Source organism: Thalassophryne amazonica, chromosome 3 (assembly GCF_902500255.1).
Source record: "Thalassophryne amazonica chromosome 3, fThaAma1.1, whole genome shotgun sequence".
Classification (NCBI taxonomy): Eukaryota; Metazoa; Chordata; class Actinopteri; order Batrachoidiformes; family Batrachoididae; genus Thalassophryne; species Thalassophryne amazonica.
This window is the reverse complement of record NC_047105.1, coordinates 25,602,318-25,616,080: the sequence shown is the minus strand read 5'-3', so window position 1 is coordinate 25,616,080 and position 13,763 is coordinate 25,602,318. Positions and strand designations below refer to the sequence as shown.

Sequence of the window (13,763 nt, the reverse complement as noted above, 5' to 3'; positions counted from 1 at the left end):
AGGCTCTCGCCGCGCAGGTGGAAGCGCGCCCTCAGGGCGCTGCTGCGGCTCCCCCTCCTGTCGATCCTGTGCGCAACAGTGACGTTCCACAGGTCGTTCAACGACCCCTCCCACCTTCCCCTGAAGCATACATAAGCCCTCCAGAGCCGTACGGGGGTTGTGTGGAGACGTGCGCGGACTTTCTTATGCAGTGTTCGCTCGTCTTCGCACTAGTCCCGTCATGTACGCGACTGATGCTAGTAAGATAGCTTATGTGATTAATCTGCTTCGCAGTGAGGCACGCGCTTGGGCTACAGCGCTCTGGGAGCAAAATTCACGGCTCCTTCTGACATATGATGGGTTTGTGAGGGAGTTCAGAACAGTGTTCGATCACCCAAATAGAGGAGAGACCGCTTCAGCCGTGCTGCTGTCAATGAGACAGGGGCGCCGGAGCGCAGCTGCTTATGCAGTCGACTTCCGCATCGCGGCTGCGAGGTCCGGCTGGAATAGCACTGCCCTCTGTGCCGCCTTCGTAAACAGACTGTCGTTGGTCCTGAAGGAGCACCTGGTGGCCAAGGACGAACCGCGGGATTTAGACGGGCTTATTGATCTCGTTATACGATTAGACAATCGGTTAGAAGAACGCCGTTGGGAACGAGACGAAGGGCGTGGCCGGGCACGCGCCGTCCCTCTCCCTTCCGGTTCTGACCGAGTTCCGCCCTCCCCACGCTCCACGGCCTCTACGCTCCGTGTGGTTACAGCTCCCCCTGCTGATGAAGCTATGGACACGAGCAGGGCCACATTTAGGCCACCAGATAGACAGAGGAGGCTGGTCCGCGGAGCGTGCTTTGTTTGTGGCTCAATAGAGCATCAAGTGAGGGACTGCCCCGAGCGGTTAAACACCAACGCCCGCCCCTAGAAACTGGGCTAGGGGTAGGCCAAGACATTCACGTGGGACATACCCATATTGCCACACGACTCCCAGTTACAATCCTTTATGAGGATTTAACCCTGCAGGCCCCAGCACTGGTGGACACGGGCTCTGAAGGGAATCTGCTAGACAGCAGATGGGCCAGGGAGGCAGGGCTCCCTCTGGTGGCGCTTACTTCACCTGTGCAGGTGCGGGCACTAGATGGCTCCCTACTCCCTCTAATCACACATAAGACACCACCAGTAACTCTGGTGGTGTCAGGGAACCACCGGGAGGAGATCGAGTATTTTGTGACTCCTGCCACCTCCCGTGTGATTCTTGGGTTCCCCTGGATGTTAAAACACAATCCCCGGATCGATTGGCCGTCCGGGGTAGTGGTTCAGTGGAGCGAGACCTGCCATCGGGTATGTTTAGGTTCCTCGGTTCCTCCCGGTTCCCAGGCTAGGGAGGAGGTCAGAGTCCCGCCCAATCTTGGGACGGTGCCGGTGGAGTACCATGACCTTGTGGATGTGTTCAGCAAGGATCTGGCGCTCACCCTTCCCCCGCACCGTCCGTACGATTGTGACATTGATTTGGTTCCAGGCGTTGAGTTCCCGTCCAGCAGGCTGTACAACCTCTCATGACCTGAGCGCGAATCAATGGAGACCTACATCCGGGACTCTTTAGCCGCCGGGTTGATCCGGAATTCCACCGCCCCGATGGGTGCAGGTTTCTTTTTTGTGGGCAAAAAAGACGGCGGACTTCGTCCATGCATTGATTATAGGGGGCTGAACGAAATCACGGTTCGTAACCGATACCCGTTGCCCTTGCTGGATTCAGTGTTCACGCCCCTGCATGGAGCCCAGATATTCACTAAGCTAGATCTTAGAAATGCGTATCACCTGGTTCGGATCCGGAAGGGAGACGAGTGGAAGACGGCATTTAACACCCCCTTAGGTCACTTTGAGTACCTGGTCATGCCGTTCGGCCTTACAAACGCCCCCGCGACGTTCCAAGCATTAGTTAATGATGTCTTGCGGGATTTCCTGCACCGATTCGTCTTCGTATATCTAGACGATATACTCATCTTTTCTCCGGATCCTGAGACTCATGTCCGGCATGTACGTCAGGTCCTGCAGCGGTTGTTGGAGAACCGGCTGTTTGTGAAGGGCGAGAAGTGTGAGTTTCACCACACTTCTTTGTCCTTCCTGGGGTTTATCATCTCCCCCAACTCCGTCGCTCCTGATCCGGCCAAGGTTGCGGCGGTGAGAGACTGGCCCCAACCCACCAGCCGTAGGAAGCTGCAACAGTTCCTCGGCTTTGCAAATTTCTACAGGAGGTTCATTAAGGGCTACAGTCAGGTAGTTAGCCCCCTGACAGCCCTGACCTCTCCAAAAGTCCCCTTCACCTGGTCGGATCGGTGCAATGCCGCGTTCAAGGAGTTGAAACGGCGCTTCTCGTCTGCACCCATTCTTGTGCAGCCCGATCCTAGTCGCCAGTTTGTGGTTGAAGTGGACGCCTCGGACTCAGGGATAGGAGCTGTGCTTTCCCAGAGCGGAGAGGCCGATAAGGTCCTTCACCCGTGTGCCTATTTTTCCCGCAGGTTGACCCCGGCTGAATGGAACTATGACGTCGGCAATCGAGAACTCCTTGCGGTGAAAGAGGCTCTTGAAGAGTGGAGACATCTGTTGGAGGGAACGTCCGTGCCATTCACGGTTTTCACTGATCACCGGAACCTGGAGTATATCAGGACCACCAAGCGGCTGAACCCCAGGCAAGCCCGCTGGTCACTGTTCTTCGGCCGTTTTGACTTCCGGATCACCTACCGCCCCGGGACCAAAAACCAGAGATCGGATGCCTTGTCCCGGGTGCATGAAGACGAAGTCAAAACGGAGTTGTCGGATCCACCGGAACCCATCATCCCGGAGTCCGCTATCGTGGCCACCCTCACCTGGGACGTAGAGAAAACCGTCCGGGAGGCCCTGGCACGGAGCCCGGATCCCGGAACTGGGCCGAAGAACAAACTTTACGTCCCACCAGAGGCCAGGGCTGCAGTCCTGGACTTCTGTCACGGCTCCAAGTTCTCCTGTCATCCGGGGGTGCGTAGAACCGTGGCAGTTGTTCGGCAGCGCTTCTGGTGGGCGTCCCTGGAGGCCGACGTCCGGGATTATATCCAGGCCTGCACCACCTGCGCCAGGGGCAAGGCTGACCACTGCAGGGCATCGGGACTGCTAAATTTTCATTGTTACGCAGATGATACCCAGCTTTATCTATCCATGAAGCCAGAGGACACACACCAATTAGCTAAACTGCAGGATTGTCTTACAGACATAAAGACATGGATGACCTCTAATTTCCTGCTTTTAAACTCAGATAAAACTGAAGTTATTGTACTTGGCCCCACAAATCTTAGAAACATGGTGTCTAACCAGATCCTTACTCTGGATGGCATTACCCTGAGCTCTAGTAATACTGTGAGAAATCTTGGAGTCATTTTTGATCAGGATATGTCATTCAAAGCGCATATTAAATAAATATGTAGGACTGCTTTTTTGCATTTACGCAATATCTCTAAAATCAGAAAGGTCTTGTCTCAGAGTGATGCTGAAAAAACTAATTCATGCATTTATTTCCTCTAGGCTGGACTATTGTAATTCATTATTATCAGGTTGTCCTAAAAGTTCCCTAAAAAGCCTTCAGTTAATTCAAAATGCTGCAGCTAGAGTACTGACGGGGACTAGAAGGAGAGAGCATATCTCACCCATATTGGCCTCTCTTCATTGGCTTCCTGTTAATTCTAGAATAGAATTTAAAATTCTTCTTCTTACTTATAAGGTTTTGAATAATCAGGTCCCATCTTATCTTAGGGACCTCGTAGTACCATATCACCCCAATAGAGCGCTTCGCTCTCAGACTGCAGGCTTACTTGTAGTTCCTAGGGTTTGTAAGAGTAGAATGGGAGGCAGAGCCTTCAGCTTTCAGGCTCCTCTCCTGTGGAACCAGCTCCCAATTCAGATCAGGGAGACAGACACCCTCTCTACTTTTAAGATTAGGCTTAAAACTTTCCTTTTTGCTAAAGCTTATAGTTAGGGCTGGATCAGGTGACCCTGAACCATCCCTTAGTTATGCTGCTATAGACGTAGACTGCTGGGGGGTTCCCATGATGCACTGTTTCTTTCTCTTTTTGCTCTGTATGCACCACTCTGCATTTAATCATTAGTGATCGATCTCTGCTCCCCTCCACAGCATGTCTTTTTCCTGGTTCTCTCCCTCAGCCCCAACCAGTCCCAGCAGAAGACTGCCCCTCCCTGAGCCTGGTTCTGCTGGAGGTTTCTTCCTGTTAAAAGGGAGTTTTTCCTTCCCACTGTAGCCAAGTGCTTGCTCACAGGGGGTCGTTTTGACCATTGGGGTTTTACATAATTATTGTATGGCCTTGCCTTACAATATAAAGCGCCTTGGGGCAACTGTTTGTTGTGATTTGGCGCTATATAAAAAAATTGATTGATTGATTGATTGACTGTGCGCCGGCGCTTGGATGTCCATAGGATGGGCCGGGGCTTCCAGTATTTGGTGGACTGGGAGGGGTACGGACCCGAAGAACGCTCCTGGGTGAAGAGGAGCTTCATCCTGGACCCGGCCCTCCTGGCCGATTTCTACCGCCGCCACCCGGACAAGCCTGGTCGGGCGCCAGGAGGCGCCCGTTGAGGGGGGGGTCCTGTTGTGTGGGCCGCTGAAGAGGAGGTACTGCTGGCCCACCACCACCAGAGGGCGCCCTGCCTGGAGTGCGGGCTCCAGGCACCAGAGGGTGCTGCTGCCTCACAGGAGCAGCCGGGGTGACAGCTGTCACTTATCACCTACGACAGCTGTCACCAATCATCTGATCTTCAGTGGTATATCAGCAAGACGACATCTCCACCTCTTTGCCGAGATATCACTCTACCAAGGAGGTAAAGTACTCAGCCGACTGTGTTGTCTTCCTGACATTAATACTTTGTTACTATGTGCGTTGGATAGCAGACATTTCTTCCGACGAGAGGTGGAGGTGGTTTTCCCACCATACGTGTTGCTGGGTGCAAACGCACCCACATTTAACTGTTTTTGTTCCTCGCCAGCAGTACCAGATCCGACAAGCGGAGGCAGTGGCCACCTGGGAGTTCGGGACTTGGCGGCTCCAGTATTCCCGGGGCTCGGTGGCAGAGGAAATCGTGTGGTTCCGGTTCTGCTTTGGACAGACGTCTCTTATCTTCGAGCCTGCCCACGTGACACATTTTGTGAATTGACTTCTTTGTCTACTATTGTAATCTGCTGTGTTTGTTGTGCTTATTCACAACAGTAAAGTGTTGTTATTTGACTTCCTCCATTGTCCGTTCATTTGCGCCCCCCTGTTGTGGGTCCGTGTTCCTACACTTTCACAACACATGTAACTGTGCTATTTTAAAAGTAGTTGTAACTACCCTAATAAATTAAGTAACTCATATTCATATCAAACAAGTTTGAATGGCCCAAGGACATTACATCAGTGTATTACATTTACCCTTACAGGCCAGGGGTGGTGGCCAAGTGGTTAGTGTACTTGATTACAGTACAGAAGTTTCCCAGTTCAAGCCCCACCACCGCCATATTTCTCCATGTAATGTGGAGTTGCACCAGGAAGGGCATCTGGTGTAAAACCTGTGCCAATTCAACATGCAAGTCCACCTCAGATTAGCTGTAGCGACCCTGAGCACAAACAAGGGAGCAGCCGAAGGGACATACTTTTAATTATACACCATATTATATAAAGATTGTAACTTTACTAAAATAAGCAAACAGTATATATATATATATATATATATATATATATATATATATATAAATTTTGAAAGAAACTGGAACATGTTTCTTAGCATTTTCACAATAACTGCTCAAAGGAAAGACTAAGGACTAAGATTTAACAGATTATAGCCAAATGTATTGGCTGTGATCATGACAAAGTATATTTTATTCATCAACTAATATTTCAGAAATACTAGAACTAAAGAAACCTCATGAACTAGGCAATTTACATATTTGGGAGAGCTTATGTACTTCATTAATTGAATATCCATCCATCTATCCATTTTCTTCCGCTTTATCCGGAGTCGGGTCGCGGGGGCAGCAGCTCAAGCAAAGCCGCCCAGACCTCCCGATCCACACACACCTCCCCCAGTTCCTCCGGGGGAACCCCAATGTGTTCCCAAGCCAGCTGAGAGACGTAGTCCCTCCAGCGTGTCCTGGGTCTTCCCCGGGGCCTCCTCCCAATGGGACATGCCCGGAATTTAATTGAATAAATTTAGTAAAATTGATCAGTAAGGTTAGAACTTACCCATATGAAGTATCCTGAGGCAGGTCTGTTGTATATAAATTAATTTAATTAAAATATATATATTAAGTATTTTTATTTGAGGGAATTTTGGCATGATTAGAGTGGATTTATCCACAGGGATTTCACTTGCTACTCATTATTTGTAAAGTGAAGGATTTAAAATCTGCTTGATTGTATGTCTGATAGACATGATTTATGTGTTTTGCATAATATATATATTTTTTGTACTAATCAATCTATGACTCTCTCACCACAAGCTCGGTTTTTATCCTTTAGGCCAACAATTCCCCATCCATCCATCCATCCATCCATCCATCCATCCATCCATCCATCCATCCATCCATCCATCCATCCATCCATCCATCCATCCATCCATCCATCCATCCATCCATCCATCCATCCATCCAATCACCTGCCAACGGCTGCTGTCCTCCCCACCCCCTTCTGCTTTCCCTGTGAGCCCATCGGCGCTTGGCTTCTTCTCCTTCATCTCAGGATGCCCATTGTTGGTCACATCCAACGTGGGGTTGTCATGCCAGCCATTTTTCACAAAGTGAAGTTCCTCAGAACGGAACTGGGAGGAAAGAAAACACAGAACGTGCGTGTGTGTGTGTGTGTGCACTTAGTCACCACATTTAAAAAAGTGAGCGTGGGTTTGCGCGCTACCTACTGTTGTCTTGGCGACAGGCAGTCGTCTCTGCCAGCAGATGTATATGAATCCAGTTGTGATGATGACCATGCAAACAGAACCGATGATCACCAGAACCACAAACAGCTTGCCGTAGTCGCTCCGCGTCTGGCTGGGCCTCGACTGACACGTGTTGGCTGCACTGAAGTTCTGGATGCCCATCTGAAGAAACACAAACACATCAGGGCATTTCCATGTAAATCTGTGGTCACTTTTCAAGTTATTTTTTGTGTACCTCCCACACATACACATTTTTAGATGCCATTGCTTGCATGCATGTGCCGGTTGACACAAGGTGTGAAATGACAGAAACAAAGAGTAAGATAAATCTTTAATTAGTCTTTTAGTTACAGCATAACTCGCATTACACCAAAAGTCCTTCGTTTCCTGAAAAAAAAAAAAAATTATTTTATGTCTAGAAAACTGAAAAAAAAAATCTTGCCTAATTTTCCCAATTCACTATGGAACTGCCCATCAATATATAACAAGTGGGTTTGAAAATAAAGATACAAAAATGTAGAAGGTGAGTTTTTCTACCATCTTGGAATTGGACAAATTTAACATATGTTGGGGAAAATGGATTAAATGTATATCTCCTATTTGATCAAACTGAGTATGATTGAAGGTAACTCTTAATTCCCCCTAGTTCCTCACTATAGAGTTTTTTATGATAATTTTGTTCATTTTGTGTTGATAATTTCATCAAGGTTCCATGTGACCTTTAATTGGAGAAAGCAGTTGAAGATGAGTGAGTGAACGGAATTTAGGTGTAAATATAAATGATATAGAATAGAAAGAAATAGTAAATTTTTGTATATCCTCCCAGGCATTGGGTTTTGTTTATTTCATGTCGTGTAACTTCCAAAAACAACAGAAGCAAAAGAGTTGAAATAGACATCATGTAAATATAACAGGGCAAAATATACCAGTACGTAAAGTAGAAATACTGGTAATACTCAGTGGTATTGTGGAAGCAGTATGGTATTTTGATTTTATAATTTGGGTTTATACAGTTCTTCTTGCCTTTTTTCTATAAATGTTATATAAGGTCATTCATCAGAATGAGATCAATGATTAGGAGAAAAAAAAATCAGGATTGAAGATCCATGATCAAAGTTCAGTATCAAAAAGAGATGATCATAATAAAATTTCAGTGATCAAGACTGAATTTTGGGATCAAAGGTCAACATGATCTATGATCTATGTTCTGAGGTTAGAACCAAAGACCAGGATCCACATTATGGGTCAGAATCTGCATTAAAAGTCAGGATTCATGATGAAGATCACAATCAGGATCAAAGGTGAATTTTCATGTCTTTGTGATTGTCTATCCATAGGTGTACTTTGGTCCAAATCCAGATAATGATGCTGATCTGGATGATAAAAATAATAAACATATTAAATGTATTTGTTGACTCATTGCTTGAGTTACAGTGAGGTCAAAGCCATCTGTTTGATAACCCTTCAACAAAATGTTGGTCTCCATCATTCACCCAATGCTGGTGGATTCAAACCCACTCTGCCACACTGGTTAGGATCCATGGGTATAGGCCCTTTTTTGCCATTGGTTGAAGCCCCTCACCATGTTGTACCTGTGGTGGCTGCTGGTCTTTGATGAAAGTTGGGTTAGGGTTAGTTGTTGTTCAGTGTGCTACAAAACATCAAAACCCCCGCAAGGTCAGGAATGATTGGCACATAGGGAAATAACTTGGTGAAGAAAGCTTCATGTGGTAACTTCCACATAAATGTGGAAAGCAGGTTAAGTGAATTGGAAACTTTATAATTGTCCACGTCTCCCTTGCAAAAGAAATCTCGATGTCAATGGGACTAACCTGGTTAAATTAAAATTTACTGACAGATACAAAAAGGTTAAACCTGTGTACCTTGTTCAGTCCATTCCTGATCTCTCCCAGCATGTCCAGCACCTCCTTGGTAGGTATCACTCCTGTAGACACAACATAGACTTGAGAAGGTTTTAATGGTGTCATGTTGGTGCTGTTTTTGCAGGTACCTTTGCCGATAATGTCACCCTGCTCAGACCTACTGTGAGTTCACTGAGGAGAATGTGCACGATATGTAAAAATTATACACATAGATTTGATGTTGTTTTTAATGGTAAAAAGAGCCAATTGGTTATTTTTAAGTATTTGTCTAATAGTCCTCTAGATCCTGGCATTTGTTTAAATACTAAACCTATCCCACAAGTACTAGAGGCTATGCATCTCAAAGATTAAGTGAAGATGTATATAAATTTTATTCGACAGTTCAATGTTAGTTCAATGTGCTCTTTGCTGTTGTTTTGTGTTTTCTGATATGAAGAACTCTAGTTCTTGGCAAAATTCTATTGTACCTGCATTAATAGTAAATGTCCACCAGGTGAAGATATTGCTCCATTTCAAGAACCTTGTGTACAGGCAGCTGTGGAACATAATAAGCCTGTTGCTTATAGTTGTAGATGCCAGCTCATATGTACGCAAGATTTGATTTCACAAATATTGGTCAGCTTTTTATGGAATACAATTGCTTGGTGGAAGGCTGTGAGAAAAATATGGTGAAAACCCCAGCAGGCTCATTGTCAGTTTTTCCCTCATACTGCAGGTGCAATGAGTCCATAAATATCCTTTTCAAAGCTTGTTACCAAGTTTAACAATTGGTGCTTGAGCTTCACCAAATATGACTGTGGAACATATTTCCAGTATAGGTGTCCTAGGCCTCAGTTTGATCATGGGTGGCAATCAGTGTAGTCTGGATGAACTGTACAGTATCAACCAAATGAATGTGGTTAAAACCGGGCCTCAGGGCCTTCTTTCTATCTGTCTAGCATGTGATGGACTGGCGCCACATCCAACAAGAGTTGTATCTGGGAATAATTCTGTACCTCTGTGACACTTGGGCTTTGCAGTGGCTTAGTGGTTAGCACTATTGCCTCACAGCAAGAAGGTACTGGGGTCACTTCCCACTTGGTCCTGTCTGTGTGAAGTTTGTATGTTCTTCGTGTGTGTGTGTGTGTGTGTGTGTGTGTGTGTCCTCCAAATACTCAAATATCATTCCACTATCAAAAACATGCTTGTTTCATGTCTGCGTAGATGTTTGATGTCCACTGCTCCTAGTGGCTGGATTGGGTCTAACTGTAATTAGGACGAGTTAAATGCAGAGGACATATTTCACTGTACGTATTTATGTATGTGCAATAAAAGGCATTTCATTTCATTTCTCTATATTGTCTCAGTCACCCAGCTGTAAATGGGTACCAGCCTTGGCTGGAGTAACCAGTACTGGACTGGCCTCCTATCCAGGGGAGGTTTAGACTCTCATTCACTTCAAGCTATGGAATCTGGAGTCAAACATGGTCACCAACAGGCCTCAGGGCTTTTATCAGACTTACTTTTGTGTTTCAGCTCTCCCTGGTCACCATAACAGATGTGACTCAGATTTGCATGTTTTATGCTGGATGCTGTTCCTACCATAACTCCAGGTCTACATGGAACTAATCAGGACCTACTCTACTTCACTTCGGGGTTCTAACGAGACAAAGCTTTACAAACTGGTCCGATTCTGTCCTGGTTGTTCGACTAAATTCTAGTTCAGTCGACTTATCAGGAGCTTTGTTTCAAGATTTATACAAATTCAGTTTTGATTTCTATATTTTATTCCCTCTTGTGTCTATTTTACCTCTTAAACCTGAGAGTCCCCAAATCTGGGGACTTGTGTTGTGAAAGTGTAGGAACACGGACCCACAACAGGGGGCGCAATGAATGGACAATGGAGGAAGTAAAAAACAAGATTTACTACTGAAACAAGCACGAGTAGTATAACAAACACAATGTTTAGGGTCGAATCCGCTGGTGTCGTGTGGGCAGGCTCGAAGATAGGAGACGTCCGTCTCAGTCGAACCGGAACCACCCAGATCTCCACTGCCACCGAACCCTGGAAATACTGGAACCGCCAAGTTCCGAATTCCCAGGTGGCCACTGCCTCCGCTCGTCGGATCCGGTACTGCTGGCAGGAGAGAGCAAGAACACACAGGAGTGGATGAACGCACCCAGTACAGAGAGGGGAGAAGCCGCCTCCACCTCTTGGCAAAGTTCAGCAGGAAGGTGAGTACTTATCCAAAGAAGGAGGGTCTCAGTAGTCACCAGTCCTGAAAGGTTTAACAAGTTTGTCAATCACAGAATATGCTGCAGAGAATGTTACCTTGGTCTTAGGCGATATCTCGGCACTGAGGTGGAGACGCCGTCCTCCTGATATACCTCGGTGCTGAGTAGAAACAGCTGTGTTTGGTGATGGGTGACAGCTGTCACCCAGATTACTCCCATGATGCGGTAGCGCCCTCTGGTGCCTGGAGCCCGCACTCCAGGCAGGGCGCCCTCTGGTGGTGGTGGGCCAGCAGTACCTCCTCTTCAGCGGCCCACACAACAGGACCCCCCCCTCAACGGGCGCCTCCTGGCGCACGACCGGGCTTGTCCGGATGGCGTCGGTAGAAGTCGGCCAGGAGGGCCGGGTCCAGGATGAAGCCCTTCTTCACCCAGGAGCGCTCCTCGGGGCCGTACCCCTCCCAGTCCACCAGATACTGAAAACCCCGGCCCATCCGACGGACGTCAAGGAGCCGGCGGACAGTCCAAGCCGGTGCTCCGTCGATGATCCGGGCAGGAGGCGGTGCCGGACCCGGGGTGCAGAGGGGTGAGGTGTGAAGAGGCTTGATCCGGGAAACATGGAAAACTGGATGGATCCGCAGTGAGGCCGGAAGCTGGAGCCTCACTGCGGCGGGGTTGATGACCTTGAGGATTTTATACGGTCCGATGTATCGTTCTTGCAGTTTAGGTGAGTCAACCTGTAGGGGAATGTCCTTGGTGGACAACCAGACCTCCTGCCCAGGACGATACTTGGGGGCCGGGGCTCGTCGCCGGTCTGCATGTTTCTTCGCCCTCGTCCGGGCCTGCAACAAGGCAGAGCGGGCGGCCCGCCACACCCGACGACACTTCCGTAGGTGGGCCTGGACCGAGGGCACACCGACCTCTCCCTCAACCACCGGAAACAAGGGGGGCTGATACCCCAAGCACACCTCAAACGGGGAGAGGCCGGTGGCTGATGACACTTGACTGTTGTGGGCGTACTCGATCCAGGCCAGGTGGGTACTCCAGGCCGTCGGGTGCGCGGCTGTCACACAGCGAAGTGTCTGCTCCAGTTCTTGATTCGCCCGCTCTGCCTGCCCGTTGGTCTGGGGATGGTACCCAGACGAGAGGCTGACCGTGGCCCCCAGTTCCCAGCAGAAGCTCCTCCAGACATGCGAGGTGAACTGGGGACCGCGATCGGAGACGATGTCTGATGGTATGCCATGCAGACGGACGACGTGGTGGACCAGGAGGTCCGCTGTCTCCTGGGCCGTAGGGAGCTTCGGGAGGGCCACGAAGTGGGCCGCCTTGGAGAAACGGTCCACTATCGTGAAGATGACAGTGTTTCCCTGGGACGGCGGGAGACCCGTGACGAAATCCAGGCCGATGTGGGACCAGGGGCGATGAGGCACAGGCAATGGCTGTAGTTGCCCTGAGGTCTTTCTATGATCGGCCTTGCCCCTGGCGCAGGTGGTACAGGCCTGGACGTAGTCCCGGACGTCGGTCTCCAGGGATGCCCACCAGAAGCGTTGCCGGACAACTGCCACGGTCCTTCGCACCCCTGGGTGACAGGAGAGCTTAGAACCGTGACAGAAGTCCAGGACTGCGGCCCTAGCTTCTGGTGGGACGTACAGTCTGTTTTTTGGTCCGTTTCCGGGGTCCGGGACACGGGTCAGGGCCTCCCGGACGGTCTTCTCCACGTCCCAGGTGAGGGCGGCCACGATAGCGGACTCTGGGATGATGGGATCCGGGGGATCCGACGGTTCCGTTTTGACCTCATCTTCGTGCACCCGGGACAACGCATCCGATCTCTGATTCTTGGTCCCGGGGCGGTAGGTAATCCGGAAGTCAAAACGGCCAAAGAACAGTGACCAGCGGGCTTGCCTGGGGTTCAGACGCTTGGCGGTTCTGATGTACTCCAGGTTCCGATGGTCAGTGAAAACCGTGAATGGCACGGCTGTTCCCTCCAACAGATGTCTCCACTCTTCGAGGGCCTCTTTCACAGCAAGGAGTTCCCGATTGCCGACGTCATAATTCCGTTCAGCGGGGGTCAACCTGCGAGAAAAATAGGCACACGGATGAAGGACCTTATCGGTCTTCCCGCTCTGGGAGAGCACCGCTCCTATCCCTGAGTCCGAGGCGTCCACTTCAACCACTAACTGGCGGCTAGGATCGGGCTGCACCAGAACTGGTGCAGACGAGAAGCGCCGTTTCAACTCCTTGAACGCGGCCTCGCACCGGTCCGACCAGGTGAAGGGAACTTTGGGAGAGGTCAGGGCTGTCAGGGGGCTAACTACCTGACTGTAGCCCTTAATGAACCTCCTATAGAAATTAGCAAAACCGAGGAACTGTTGCAGCTTCCTACGGCTTGTTGGTTGGGGCTAATCTCTCACCGCCGCAACCTTGGCCGGGTCCGGGGCGACGGAGTTGGAGGAGATGATAAACCCCAGGAAGGACAAAGAAGTGCGGTGGAACTCACACTTCTCGCCCTTCACAAACAGACGGTTCTCCAACAACCGCTGCAGAACCTGACGGACATGCCGGACATGAGTCTCAGGATCCGGGGAAAAGATGAGTATATCGTCTAGATATACGAAGACGAAATGGTGCAGGAAGTCCCGCAAGACATCGTTTACCAACGCTTGAAAAGTCGCGGGAGCATTAGTGAGACCGAACGGCATGACCAGGTACTCAAAATGACCTAAGGGGGTGTTAAATGCCGTCTTCCAT

At 49.2% G+C, this 13,763-nt stretch overlaps 1 protein-coding gene across 1 annotated transcript in view; it reads right to left on the bottom strand.

The window, feature by feature from the left end:
* Positions 1-13,763, bottom strand: part of podxl2 (podocalyxin-like 2) — a 43,578-nt gene that overhangs the window by 2,647 nt on the left and 27,168 nt on the right. Inside the window, exons 10-12 of the mRNA XM_034165935.1 lie at positions 8,805-8,866; positions 6,904-7,083; positions 6,646-6,807 (exon numbers count right to left, since the gene is read on the bottom strand). Of these exons, the coding sequence (XP_034021826.1) occupies positions 6,646-6,807; positions 6,904-7,083; positions 8,805-8,866 (404 nt within the window). The remainder of the gene's footprint in view (positions 1-6,645; positions 6,808-6,903; positions 7,084-8,804; positions 8,867-13,763) is intronic.